This window comes from Lottia gigantea, assembly GCF_000327385.1.
Source record: "Lottia gigantea unplaced genomic scaffold LOTGIsca_75, whole genome shotgun sequence".
Lineage (NCBI taxonomy): Eukaryota > Metazoa > Mollusca > Gastropoda > Lottiidae > Lottia > Lottia gigantea.
This window is the reverse complement of record NW_008710508.1, coordinates 206,606-221,941: the sequence shown is the minus strand read 5'-3', so window position 1 is coordinate 221,941 and position 15,336 is coordinate 206,606. Positions and strand designations below refer to the sequence as shown.

The following is a 15,336-nucleotide window of genomic DNA, read 5'->3' as shown; positions in this document are numbered from 1 at the left end:
ACTCCGACAATTCACACACCGTACCTTCTTGGATTTACACAGCTTGGTGCTGTGCCCCTCTCCACACTTTTCGCAGCAAACTNTGCTGCGGCAGAACTTCTCTAGGTGACCCAACTTCTGGCACTTCTGGCATCTTCGTACCTTTGGGATGTAAGGGTGGAGCTGGTACCTGGAATAAAGAAGGGGAAGAGGACCATTAGGTACTTTCCCGCTTGCAAATGTTAATTGGACAGTCCTAACGGACTTGCCCTCCCGAGGTTTGTAGAGGTATAAACCCTCTACAGCGTGATTGTGGAGCTTAAGATCCTCCAGCAATTCACCCTCTGAGTACTCGGAGGGGACGCCATAAATGACGACCCGTTCCGTCTTGTTGAAGGTGGACATGGCCGAGTCCACCTTCATCCCACACAGTGCGGTTTGGTTGGTAGCATAAACCGCATCTGCCAGGAACTCAAAGTTCAGCCGCACGTTGCCGTTGGCCAGGACTTTGACCTCCGGAAGAGAGCTATACTTCCACTCTTTCCGGATGAAGTCGCCGATGACCTTCGACTTCGTGCTGCCGAAAGTTTTGCCCCCGCTTGGCTTCACTATTACGATGTTGGAGAACTCCGGCCTTGCTACCCTGGGTTGCATGGTAGCAGCTGGCCGACTCGCAACATCGGCATAGCTAACCTTGGTGGATTGTTGGGAGGCCATTTTAGCTGAAATTGAAGGTTTGATTAGTGCAAATATAAAATATAAAATACAATACAATAAGACAGATAAGAGATAGCTATCAAGGATGCCTTGCAGACTGTGCAAAAATTGATAGTAAGAAAATGAAAAGAGAACAACGAAACAAAACGAAACCTAGTGAAAGCTTTGTAGGACAGCTTGAATTTCTTCCGCCAAAGAAATTGTCGGCCGCCCAAAGAAAAGATAAAAGAATAAAAAGGAACGAACTCACAAATTAGTGGCAGGTGTCAAAAGTTAATTGAGTTATACTTAATTAATACTTGACAGTAATCCGCTAATCCAATTTCACCAATCCAGACTAGAGAGAGAGCTAATTAGTTGTTCACAGTACGAGTGTCGAACTAATTATGTGTGGAAGAACTGTGAAAATATTTCCTAATTCAGTTAAAGAACTGAAGGGTAAATGCACAAACAAGAGTTATGTCCCTTCAACTCGTGATTCTTTACTTGTAAAGAAAATGAAACAAACATTTACCTTGTGAACTCAAAATTATAAACACCTTAACTTCTGTTCAAGAATCATTTCCTTACGACAAGGTCGTTGTTAAAAACGAAACTGATAAACCTATGTACATTAATCCACGTAAAATTCGTGCAATGGTGTGTGCACTTAATTTTGAGACAATTTAAAATTTAAAACAAGACACTATTAGCTTTCTACAACAATTCAGTACGCCTGCAGAACATTCTAGTTCTGATTACAAACCTAATAATGAATTTCGACCTAGATAATTTATAGAATTTGACTTTGGAGAATCACCTATTCCACCAGAAGACAGGGAAAGGGACAGGGAAAGAAATTAAATGAATTTTCTGATATTTTCAGTACTTTTGAGTTCGAATTAACAGATGCTATTGAACATTAGATTCCGTCAAGAGATTTTGAAGACTGTAAGAAAATAGCCATTTTCTTATCATTCGTTTTGTAGTGTGAAACAAAGTTCACACATATTTGTTCTCCACGGACCCTTCACATAACTCTGTTTACACCTGTTAATTGGCCATGGTATTGTATTCGAGTTCAAGTGCTTTGATGTCCGAACATTATTTGATCAGGTGACAGGTGGATGACCGCTGACCTGAAGCTCACCTAAAAACATGTATTGTGTCCCCAAATGACCACTCCTGTCCAGCCTACTTCAAGGGACTGAAAATAGGGTAATCCAAATAGCCATTACAATACCTATTAAAATATATTTAATTATGGTTCTGGGGTCTGTGGGAACAGTAAACAATATTAATATTTCTTATCATATTCTTTTATTCTATTATTATTTTGTATTGTATTTCTTTGTATGGGTTTGGCTATATTAGACGGTGACGAGAAGACTTTAGTCAGTACGTTCGAGGATACCGAGCTGCTCGTAGACGTCTGATATTGCCAACCGCCATACAGCTATATTAGATTGGAATAAACAAGTTTAAGTATCACAAGTACTTTACTTTATCGGAAACAACACAACGTGAAAACCTAGACGAAGTCTTACACTTGCCGAATTGGTGCCTTAAGACCAGGATTCTGAACGGGAATCAACGTAAATCGGAAAGGAAACAGCAACAGGAAGGACCTTTTACCATTAAGTAAGTAACCATTTTCTATTATCTTCAAAATGGGTGAAGAATTCTTTCAGACTTTATCGAATAAGTTGAGTACACTGACAGACACAATTTCTGCGCAGGGAGTAACCAATAACCAAGTTTAGAGATTGGGTTAAGTCCATAGAAAAATATGCTGTACTTGCTAAAATCGACACTTCAAAGATGAAGTTGATAGCATTTCAAACTTCTAAGGGAATAGTGTCAAACTTCATCCAAAGGTATATAGAATCGAATCCGAATTCGGATTATCTCCAATTGAAACAAGAGCTATCAATTAGGTTTAGCGAGGTTATTGACCCCTTGCATGCATTGGCGCTCCTAAGAAAGGTTAAGCAAAATCAAAACGAAAATGTTCAGTGTTTCGGTGAAAGACTTCTCCTTTTGGCTACAGAAGCATATACGGGACCATCAACTGTCGAGGTGGAGAGACAACTTATAGGGTTTTTCGTTGATGGACTGAAAGAAAATTATCTAAAGTTAAGAATCATGAGAGAGAACCCGACAACTCTCCAGGAAGCGGTTACATCCGCCATGACTGAGCAGAACTTGAGGAAAAGATTTCAACTAAGAACGGGAAATAATGCCTCAACACATGCCTCCACGTCAAATTCAGAACCCATGGAAGTCGATCACTTCCGCCAAAAAAAGATGTTATAACTGTAAAAAATTAGGCCACGTTAGTAAAAATTGTAGGGCACGACAAGTCAATGCTGTCGACAATAGTAAACCAAGCGTTAAATGTTGGAACTGTGGAGCGTTTGGCCACATAAGTAGAAATTGTAAAAAACCAAATTTTAATAATAGACAGGGAAACTAAAGAACTCTTCTTGTATTACAGCCGACAAGAAGAGTGACAAAAATTCACTAAAACAAAATATACAATCTTTTCAAATAAATTTGGCAGGTAATCCAAGCTCATGTGTCATCAAATTAGAAAAACAAACTTTTAGATCCTTGGTTGACACTGGCGCGGAAGTTTCATTGATGCACAGTCGAGTGTATAAAAATTTAAAATTTAAACCTAAACTAAAGAAAGAGAAAATAGCTTTATTTTCAGTTAACAACAAACAAATTGACATGGACGGCAGTGCTACATTTGATTTTAAATTGGGGGGTAAAAAGGTGTTACATAAATTTTATGTTGTGTCATCTATGAATAGAAATATAATTCTTGGTAGGGACTTCTTAACAGAAAAAAAAATAAGGCTGTATTTCGATTTAAAAAGTTTGAGATACGAGGGTACTTATATTCCCCTCGAGGAGGACATTCACGTAAGTTCATTGCTGAGGTTATCGGCAGAACTGGTAGTGAAGCCTCAAACATATAATATAGGTACGGCGAAAATAAAAGGTGATAATCCGACGTCTAGTACACTCCTTATAGAGAGTTATGATAAGGGGTTTATTGGAGGACAACCAGGGTTAATGGTTGTGAACTCCATTGTACCAGTTAACAATGACAATGAGGTCAATGCACGAGTACCTGTTGCCATTGTTAACGAATCTAATAAGACTATTAGATTGAAAAGAGGGTGTATTGTAGGAATGGCCCAAACAATAGACAATGGACAGATTTGTTCAATAGAGTCGACAAAGACTAGTGGACAAAACGATAACAATGACGATTTGTTTAAAGACTTAGACTGTGACCCCAGACATAAGGACAGACTATCAAAATTCTTGACCGGACAGACAACAAAGACACATGCCGACAAATTACGCTTAGCAAACATTGACCAATGGGACATTCCTACTAACGACTCAAAGGTACGAAGCAGTAAATATGTTGTACCACCCTCTGACACAAGTGATTCAGACCAGTCCGAACACGAAGACGTTTCTGACTCTGATTCATCTGAAGTCGATAAACCATTAGCACGATTGGTTGACAAATATAGGCGTGCTAGAGACAATTCGAGCTCTGAGGAGGATGACATACCTCTCTTTGAGCTTGCCCAAAGATTGAAACAAAAAGAAAGGGAAGAAAGGGAAGATGAAATGAATGAAACAGGCGATGACCACGAAAGCTCATCATCGCACATGTCAGATGCAGATTTAAATTAGCATGCAATAGACATAGTTTAGGATGATGGGAAGGGCCCTCCTTGATTTCTTGAAGAAACTATCCTGAAATGCTCTGACATAATCATTAGATCAACAATGCAGGGTTAATGCATAGATCTTGTTAATGATATATATGTTTACTATACGCGGTTAACGTTAATGTAGACATCGTTGTTCCCTTGAAACATTAGATCCTTATTGCAGGGATAATGCACCGGATCTTTTAAATAATATTTATACCTGTTGTTCGCGGATAACAGATAATGTAGGTTATTTTATGACGCCAATGTCTATTACTTGCTAAATGAGACATGCGGTGGATAAAAATGGACTTAATCATCTGACCGGATATCTTTTCATGTCGAAGATGAAGAAAGTTCTTACAATGCTCATTGGATGCTTTGTAATTCTCCCAATGACTGACAGTATTCTGACGTATAAAAACACTTTGTTCAGACCCGTAAATAGAATTGCTACGAGTCGATCAAGATGGTTGTTGACCTTAGTTCACGACATAAGACCTTATTTGGAGTTCTTGGACAAATTATCAAACGACATTGGACGTACGTTATGGACAGTAGACAGTATAATGGCTAGTTATTATACCCAGGACAATTCCTCTACTGAATATGGACTCACCTTTGAAAAAATGAAACTTGAAATAGTTTCACTGAGGTTTGAAATTGACAGTTTAGTAAAAACGACTCACGAATACAAAGACCTATCAATCAGTAAAAGACATAAACGTGCTTTGCTACCTTTTGTTGGAGACGCACTTTCTTGGCTTTTCGGCACAGTCAGTTCATCTGACTTGAATAAAATTAGGGGTAACATAAATAAATTAGCCTCTAATCAAAAAGCAATTTCTCATGTCGTTTCGGAAAGTTTATCAATATTGAATGTATCACGATTACAAATTTCAAATAATCGCAATCAAATTAACGCACTTTCAGACGGATTACGTAAATTAGATTTAAAACTCGAAAATATAGTTGCTCAATTCAAGAAGCAAATTTTAAAATTAGAAGGTTTTGTACACCTTTTTCTTAGAACAAAATTAGTCCTCGATGATATCAAATTAATGATTTTAGATGCTATTTCATATTCGAAAAATACCAAGATTCTTTTAAGTATGCTTACACTTGGTCATCTCGGTCCATCAGTTATCGTACCAGAAAAATTACGGAAATTACTTTTAGAAATTCAAGATAAATTACCACCTAGTGTAAAATTACCGGCAAATCCCAAAACCAATTTATGGCATTACTATAAGATCCTCACTTGCGTATCATTCATAGAGGATCACAAAATTATTATCATTTTGAATATTCCACTACTTGACAATGATGACCATTATATAATTTACAAAGTACATTCTCTCCCAGTTCCAATGATGACTAATCACGTTTTATCAAAATCTAAGGGCACGTCCCGATTTGTAGCACGATACAAATTAGAAACCACTACGCTTGCTGTTAGTGTTGATAGTACAAAATATGCTTTAATAACAGATGATGAGTCTAAACAATGTACAAATCCTCATATGAACTTCTGTCAAATTAAGAGTCCAATCTTTCCAATCAATTTGAGTGAACTATGTGTCATGGCATTATTTTCTAAGAATGAAGTAAAGACTTCAAGTAGATGCGATATTTCGGTCAAACCTAATGAAATTTTACCAACTACTGTGTATTTCACTAATGGTTATTGGGCTGTAATTGTACGTAAACAAACCCGATTTTCAATTGTCTGTCAAGATACCCACCTCGAGCATTCCTCTATTGTTGTCAAACCACCTATTCAAATTATTCACCTAAAGCCGACATGTAAAGCGGTAAATGACCACGTTACTTTGCCCTCTCATAACACGAATGAGAGTACTTATTTTGATAGCACTTCATTCAAACATTTATTGACAAATTTTAATGAATCTATTACCGATATTTGGAAACCGATTACTGATCCATTTGGCAATTATACGTTAACTAAATTACCACCAAAATTTTTTCCCATCGGAAAATTAGTATCAGAATTAGATGACTTACATCCAATCGAAAACCTTAAGAAACAAACATGGCCATTATGGGCATGGGTTACTCTGTGTGTCGTTAGTGCTGTTGGTGTACTTATACTTTATATAGTTTTCAAACTATATACGAAACCTCTTATGTTAAGATTCAAATCCCCATGGAGACGCTCTGATAGAAAGGGTGAAAGCTCTGATAAGGTCCCTACTGATCAAAGTACAGAAGCAATACCCATGGTAACGATGAAGCAACCAAGCGCCCCAGACGATGAACGATTATATCCTGATATATCTGGAGCTAATACATTGCATTCTCTCCTCAACCTTGCTCAACAACAGAGAGCAATTCAGAAAACGGAGACCAATCTTTAAATTCATCGTATCCATTGATTAAAAACACTCACCCAACAATTGATTCTCACTAATCCAGTTTATAAGTCATATTGCAGCACAATCTTGCAGCAGCTACGTTATTATATTCCTACATGAGATGTAAAACTATCTGAAGGCAGTTAAACCCTGATGACATGGTGGATATATCCAGATAAACGACACAGCATGGTATCCAATATATAGTATATATCCGATCACACATATGGTGGATATCCGATCACAAAGATGATACGATATACAAGACATGGTGGACATAGATCCGACAACGAATGCACAATGGTAAACCAAAATGGTGGACATCAGCCTCCAACGACGGACTGGTAACAAAGAATGCTCATACCAGACAAACACCAAACGACCAAAGCGCAAATCTAGTGAATAAAACCACTTGAGTAACATTTAAAGTGACAGTTCAGAACTGTGTAAGAAGTTGACCTGGTCAACTTTTGTATATAGGACAATTAGCTTTCGAAGAACTCTATTGTGTATTTTCTATTATGTGTTTTATTATTATTACCCTTGTTTCACACTTGAAAAAGGGGCGTGTGTAAGAAAATAGCCATTTTCTTATCATTCGTTTTGTAGTGTGAAACAAAGTTGACACATATTTGTTCTCCACGGACCCTTCACATAACTCTGTTTACACCTGTTAATTGGCCATGGTATTGTATTCGAGTTCAAGTGCTTTGATGTCCGAACATTATTTGATCAGGTGACAGGTGGATGACCGCTGACCTGAAGCTCACCTAAAAACATGTATTGTGTCCCCAAATGACCACTCCTGTCCAGCCTACTTCAAGGGACTGAAAATAGGGTAATCCAAATAGCCATTACAATACCTATTAAAATATATTTAATTATGGTTCTGGGGTCTGTGGGAACAGTAAACAATATTAATATTTCTTATCATATTCTTTTATTCTATTATTATTTTGTATTGTATTTCTTTGTATGGGTTTGGCTATATTAGACGGTGACGAGAAGACTTTAGTCAGTACGTTCGAGGATACCGAGCTGCTCGTAGACGTCTGATATTGCCAACCGCCATACAGCTATATTAGATTGGAATAAACAAGTTTAAGTATCACAAGTACTTTACTTTATCGGAAACAACACAACGTGAAAACCTAGACGAAGTCTTACAAGACGCTAGACGTCATATTCAATCATTATTGGATGCGAACATTATTAAGCCTTCCTAAAGTTTCTATGGAAGCCCAATATTGCTTGTTTGAAAAAAGACGGGTAAACTCAGACTATGCGTTGATTACCGGAAAGTTAACGAAAGAACTTAAAAGGATGCCTATCCTATTCCAAAAATTTGTGACATTGTTTCTGCTCTACATGGGTCGAAATGGTTTACGACAATGGATTTAAAAATGGGCTTTCACCAAATTCCAATGGCAGAAAACTCTAAAGACATCACTGCATTCGTCTGTCCGTTTGGTTTGTTTAATTTCGTACGAATGAGTCAAGGTCTATCTAATAGTCCTCTAACATTTTAACGCTTAATGGAACGTTGTTTTAGTGACATGAATATGGAAGAACTACCAGTTTACCTTGAAGATATCATTTCATGGTTTTTCTATAAAAGATGCTGGAAACCGGTTATACAGAACCCTGGAGAGACTGCGTCCATACAATCTCAAATTAGATCCAAAGAAGTGTTAATTTTTCCAGTCGTCTAGTAAACACATTGGATTCATTGTTTCAGAGGAAGGAATAAAGCCTGACCCTGATAAAATCGGTGCCTTGACAACATGATCAAAGCGTATCACTTTGCGTGATCTTAAAACTTTCCTTGGTTTCATCCGATATTTCAGACATTTTGAGAACAATTATTCAGTAATTGTCAAACCCCTTAATTCTCTCACCGCTGGATATATACCTGTAAAGACTCGCCAAAAGGAAAGATAAACCAACTAAGCCTGTGTTGACCATGAGCTCAAACATCAGTCATTTATGGACCCCTGCTTGTCAGTCAGCTTTTGACAATATAATCAAAAGACTTACATCTGCACCAGTGTTAGGGTTTGCCGATCTTTCAGCTCCATTCTTGCTCCATAACGATGCTAGTAACCTCGGTCTTGGTGCTTGTTTGTATCAGCATCAAGGTGATAAACTCCGCATTATAGCTTACGCGAGTCGTTGACTTTCTAAAAGTGAAGAAAACTATCCAGCTCACAAAAATGGGCCATAACAGACAAATATCATGATTATTTGTTCAGTTCGAAATTTACTGTTGTGACTGACAATAATCCTTTGACATATGTACTGTCATCTGCAAAACTAGATGCGACCGGCTACAGATGGCTTGCCGCCTTATCAATATATAACTTTGATTTAAAATATCGCCGTGGTTCAGACCATATTGATGCAGATGGACTATGAAGACGCCCATAAGAATCACCTAAAAGTGATTGTGAATACGAACAAACTCTTGATAACATTTCTTGGCTCGCTTCAAGGATTAGAAAACAAAGTGACGATAGTATAATATTATCAAATGATGTGGTCAGTGCTATTATGACCAGTTATAAATTTCGCAAAGAACCAATCGTTTCATTCCGAATGAAAAGAGTTATCTCTGGTAATATTAGTGAAGATAATGATACTAGTTGGGTTGTGAAACTAAACTCATCCCAAGATGCTGTGCCAGAAACACTCTCGAATCCCACTCAGTCACTTACTCAACTGACTGTCGTCAGCGAAGTTGAATTGCGTGACCGTCAATCCAAAGATAAGGACATTAGGACAGTAGCTGAAATCATTGGATCTTCAGAAGACAACTTTCATAACGCATCATCAGAGCTTAAAATCTACTTGCGTGAATTCAAAAAGCTTAAATTAGCAAATGGTGTGCTGTATCGTCATATTACAGATGAAAAATGATTGGAGTGGCACAACTTGTCATTCCTTTAAGTCATCGTCAACAGGCTCTCTCAGGAGTTCATGAGGAAGTTGCTCATTCTGGAGTACAAGGGACCTTGCGATTAGCTCGCCAGAGATTTATCTGGCCTTTTATGGCTACATCTGGTAAAAACAAATGTGAACAATGTGAAAGACGCAAAGCTTTAAGTGAAAAATGTGAACTTAATCAATTCAAGCAACCTTTCCTTTACAGTTAGTTTGTATGGACTTTCTTTCAATTGAACCTGATAAAAAAAGAGATCAAGGATGTGTTAGTTATTACTGACCACTTTACAAAGTATGCCTTGGCCATCCCAACAAGAAATCAGACTGCTCGCACTGTTGCCTTGTGGAACAATCTTATATCTCATTATGTTTGGCCAGAACGTTTGCATAGTGATCAGGGACAGGATTTTAATTCCAAGTGATTTCTGAATTGTGTAAAAAAAAAAAAGTCTCGCACCACCCCCTATCACCCACAGAGCAATCCTGTGGAAAGGTACAATCGAAATATATTAGGCATCATGGTCAGAAACTGGATTGGCGTAAATATGTCAAGCCCCTAACACATGCTTACAACTGTACAATCAACGAAACTACTGGATACTCTCCATATTTCTTAATGTTTGGTCGTCATGCTAGACTACCAATTGATATAGACCCGTATCTAACTTACCATTTATATCAAAATATCTGGAAAAAGTGGTAAAGTCTCAACTTTTGGAACATCTTGAACGAAATAATCTTCTGCGTAGATTTCAGTCAGCATATAGGACATCTCATAGTACCGAGACGGCTGTTATTCATGTTCTTGACACTTGTAATCCGTTGATAGTGGTGATGTATCAACTCTTGTGTCCTCGATTTGTCGGCCGCATTCGACACGATGGTTCATAGGATACACATTGGACGTCTAGAATCTGATTATGGAATTAGTGGTGCTGTTCTGAGATGGTGCTACTCATATCTCACTGATAGAACGCAGAGTGTCATCGTTAATAAATCATTTTCTCTTAGTGCGACGTTAACATGTGGCGTACCTTAAGGTTCGGTGCTTGGACCCATGTTGTTTTGTTTATATACTAAGCCGCTCGGCAGTCTGATTGATAGGCTCAACATCAAACACCACTTGTATGCCGACGACTCGCAGCTGATGAACTTTTTTAAACCAGAAACTGATCATGAACTGTCATCTTATAGGAACTTAGAATCCTGCATTGCTAATATCGTTTTATGGATGACCAACAATATGTTAAAACTGATCTCTGGCAAAACAGAGGCAATGCTCATTGCTCCAGCTTGCAAACTTACCAAATGTGCAATTTCTTCTCTAATAATTGATCAGTCAATAATTACTTTCTCCACTACTTTAAAGAATCTTGGTGTATTTTGATTCCAATCTGTCAATGGAAACCCATGTAAATTTTATCTTAACACTTCGAATTTTCATCTCAGAAAGATTGGTGCCATACGCCATCTGATTACTGAAGATGCTGCTTCAACCTTAGTCCGTTGCCTTGTACTATCTAGAACCGACTACTGTAATAGTGTCCTTGCTGGTATTCCCAACAAACAGGTCTACAAACTCCAAAGATAGCTTGCCAGGCAAGGTAATATACGCCCATTGATAGCTTTGTTTGAAATTGAATATTTTGTTAGAAAATAGCAAACATAGACACCAGGAAATATTCAACTTATACCCAAATCCATCACAAACTGTGCCATCACAAGTTAAAATCAAAAACATTTGTAAGAATAACGGCAATAACTTGTATTTTATATTTCAAAAGGTTTAGTTTTGATTGTGATCAATTTCATCAAGTTGTCAAATTTGTTTTAGACTTCTGCTTTGTAGAATAAAAATTACGTGTTTTACAAGATTTTTGATCAGATTTATCCTTGGGTCTGTCATGAATTGTGTATTTGCAGATTATATTAGGTCTATTTATAGTATCTTATGATGCTGTACATGTATGGTGGCTGGTTAGGGACATGTTAAATGATTAAATTAAATTTTCTTATATGTTAACCAAAATAGTTTCTCAGGAAAATAATGACATCTATTGTAAATTGTGATTATGAACAAAAAAATTGTGACTTGTAGAGTCTGTCAAGAATTGTGCCTCCTAGAGTGTTTACGAGCTAAAAATTGAACGCGTTTTCAAGAACAAGGGCAATAATTCATACTAAATATTTTTCGATTTCGCTGATTTTCAATAGGGTTTATCCTTGGTTTTCAAGAACAAGGGCAATAATTCATACTTAATATTTTTCGATTTCGCTGATTTTCAATAGGGTCTATCCTTGGGTGATAATGAACACTCATACCAAGTTCCGTCAAAATCTGTCAAGAATTGTGCCTTCTAGAGTGTTTACGAGCTAAAAATTGAACGCGTTTGCAAGAACAAGGGCAATAATTCATACTAAATATTTTTCGATTTCGCTGATTTTCAATAGGGTTTATCCTTGGGTGATTACAAACACTCATACCAAGTTTCGTCAAAATCTGTCAAGAATTGTGCCTTCTAGAGTGTTTACGAGCTAAAAATTAACACGGGCAATAATTCATGCTAAATATTTTTCGATTTCGCTGATTTTCAATAGGGTTTATCCTTGGGTGATTGCGAACACACATACTAAGTTTCGTTAAAATCCGTCAAGAATTGTGCCCTGTAGAGTGTTTACGAGCAATTGTGGACGGACGGACCGACGGACATGGGTGACGACAATATACGCCCCCCATTTCATGTGGGCGTATAAAAAGTCCAAAATAGAGGTGCTCGTATTGTATCCAGAACAAAGCTACAAACCCAAATATCACCAGTTCTTATATATCTACATTGGCTCAAAGTCAATGAGAGAATCGAATTTAAAGTATTATCTTTAACATATCAATTTCTCCGATTGATAAAGTTACCACTCGTTCTCGGAAAAAGAATCGTAATCGTGAAACCAATGTGAATAATTCTGACAACACAGCAGAGGATAGTGATTATGATAGTAATATCATATGTGGTTGATACACATGTTGATAACATAGTCGATGATGTTTCTAGTGATCAATGTGTAACCAATACTGAGTTATCTCCCTATGCTTCTGAATTTGTGTCCTTTGTGGAATATTCTGTTGATAATATTAAACTTGATAGTGATAGTGAAAATAATCAAAATTCGGAGGATCCAAGTGTTATTTGTGTTAAATCTCCTCAATGTGATAAATCAATATCTCACAGTGAAAATTTAGAAACTGAGAATAATATTAATGTTTCGGATAATATTCCTAGTGATAATCTCACATCAGACGATTTGTTTTCGAATTTGCCTCCTGAATCCCTTCGAAAATCTCAACGGAATAGGAAACCTACTCAGGCGATGTTTTCTTTTCCTCGTCAATCATCTTTCTCCTGGGTGTGTAGCTATCTGCATATAATCATAGGTATATACGCAAATTGAGGTGTCTACTAGTTAAGTAAAAATATGCAAGTTTTACAAAATTCATCAGTATATCATACTATAACTTCATGTCTTATTATTACATTTATTAAAGTCTGTGTCTCAGTTTTACACCATCACCATTCTGGGATTGTACTCCCTGTTATAGTGAAGGCTTATATTTAGTGTACTTTTAATTTTCAATATAATAAATGTTTATAACAGTTTATTACTTTATTTTATAGGTAAGATATTGTTATATCATTATAAGACCAAATCCTATCTCTGATTATATTGCATGTCATTACCTGAAATATGTGCATTTGACTTTTTCATTCGGCTACCACATTTCCTTCATAGACCAAATGTTTTTAGGGGAATCCCCCATGCTCACTGCATCAACATGTGCTTATTTTTCTCATATATTATGTCATTGTCTATTCTTTAGCAGATACCTTGTAAAGCATAATTGTTTAAGTGTAAGATTTGTCTTATTGTCCCATGTTTGTTATGGAAAAGCATATTTAGACTTTTATGTTGCAATTGTTCAGACTGTAGTAAACTAGGTCAGAGCTGTCAGTCATGACCTACTTTCCTGTATCAATGTGCAACAAGTATTTTACTCCAAGGATGTACAATTTTGCATTAATGTTGTTTATATCCTATTATAAATATTGAGCCCACATTAATAGTGCATTAACCTTGATAGAAAATCCATGGTACTGTTTTGTTTATAACATTGTCAGATATTTATAGGATAACTTGTTGTATTTCATCAAATATCTAAAAAATCTTTGTTTATTGTCATATGCTAGTTTGATCTCCATGTCAATAGCCATTCTGGGATTGTACTCCCTGTTATAGTGAAGGCTCAGATTTAGTGTACTTTTAATTTTCAATATAATAAATGTTTATAACATTTAATTACTTTATTTTATAGGCCATTCTGCAAGTTGACCCACCAAGTTAAAATCTTAGCCTCAGCCAGATTAGATCCCACTTATTTTTGTTAACCATCTCCTTCATACACTTGGGCACAAGCTCTGATTAGTTTATTCATCAGGAGAAAGGTTGCAACAGCTCCAAGCCTGGCAACGAGACCTTATCCGATGGATACCGAACCTTTTGAAACTTCTAGTCTGTTAGCTTTCAAATCCGGTGCTGTTAAGCTTACAATTTTTGCACAAGAATTTAAAACTCTCGGGTATCTGATAAAATAAATCAATTATATAATAGAACTAATTTATACGATAACGATAAACCTCTCAATTATTTAATTGACTAAAACAACAGTCATAGATAATCAGACCTTGTCACCCTTGATAGGAATTCAATCATATATGACATTTGTCGACGACTTCTCTCGTCAAATTTTGTCGACATGCTGACTGGTATTTATACAGTATACAGACTGAAGTAAAAAATCTTCCATTAACGTTCATTACATTAGATTCATTAAATTGGTCTCAGAATACAAAAGAGCATATTATGTTAAATTCCTAGATAGGCCTAGATGAGCCACTGTCAGTCTTTAAAATAAAGGGTTTCCAAATTTTGTTTAAAGAACGTGTATTCTCCAATTTACATTGTCTTATTATTAAGCTTTATAAGAGATACTCTCCCGTAGAATCACTTAAATATTTCACAAGTATTATTTTGTAATTTGAGTTCTAATTAAGATTGAAAAAAATTCCAACGGTTTGATATTTTGCCAATTGACAGCTTTAAATGGAGGTGTTTTTTAAATGTGTATGTAAAATATTCTAAAACAATAAACAAATTTGTAATGGTTAAAAGCTCACTGATGTGACACCAAGGTATGAAAGTTCAAACCATTCGATACATCTTGTTACAAAGGCCATAAAAAACGAATTTTATAACAAGGATAAGGCATAAGCAGTACATTTATACTTGAAAGATAACCTATTTAAAGTAACAAAAAAAAACCCTTCACCTTAAAGTTGAAAAGTTCATGTGATAATATTTCAAGGATTCAGAAGTGTATATCTTCAAGTGTGTATATAAGACGTTAATATCGCTTCTATCGCACCGTTCCGATTTCACATCTGACCACAATAGTTCATTGTATTCCAGAAAGTATGATTGGTGTGTGTCATTTTGGAACATAAAAGAAAAAACATAAGTCAAATTTCAAAAATATGAACCATAACCTACAA

General features: G+C 36.3%; 3 protein-coding genes across 3 annotated transcripts in view; 2 read left to right on the top strand and 1 right to left on the bottom strand.

Moving 5' to 3' along the window:
* Window positions 1-696, bottom strand: part of LOTGIDRAFT_168402 (hypothetical protein) — a gene marked incomplete at both ends in the record, with an annotated part of 4,259 nt that extends 3,563 nt beyond the window's left edge. The window contains one exon of the mRNA XM_009066291.1: window positions 512-696. Within this exon, the coding sequence (XP_009064539.1) occupies window positions 512-696 (185 nt within the window). The remainder of the gene's footprint in view (window positions 1-511) is intronic.
* Window positions 697-4,813: 4,117 nt separating this feature from the next.
* Window positions 4,814-6,796, top strand: LOTGIDRAFT_168400 (hypothetical protein; the record flags this gene model as incomplete). Its single annotated transcript, XM_009066290.1, has 1 exon — window positions 4,814-6,796. The coding sequence occupies one exon, from the start codon at window positions 4,814-4,816 to the stop codon at window positions 6,794-6,796; it is 1,983 nt and encodes a 660-aa protein (XP_009064538.1).
* Window positions 6,797-12,721: 5,925 nt separating this feature from the next.
* Window positions 12,722-14,129, top strand: LOTGIDRAFT_168399 (hypothetical protein; the record flags this gene model as incomplete). The annotated part of the gene is made up of 2 exons (XM_009066289.1): window positions 12,722-13,135; window positions 14,100-14,129. The coding sequence occupies 2 exons, from the start codon at window positions 12,722-12,724 to the stop codon at window positions 14,127-14,129; spliced, it is 444 nt and encodes a 147-aa protein (XP_009064537.1).
* Between the last annotated feature and the right edge of the window lie 1,207 nt (window positions 14,130-15,336).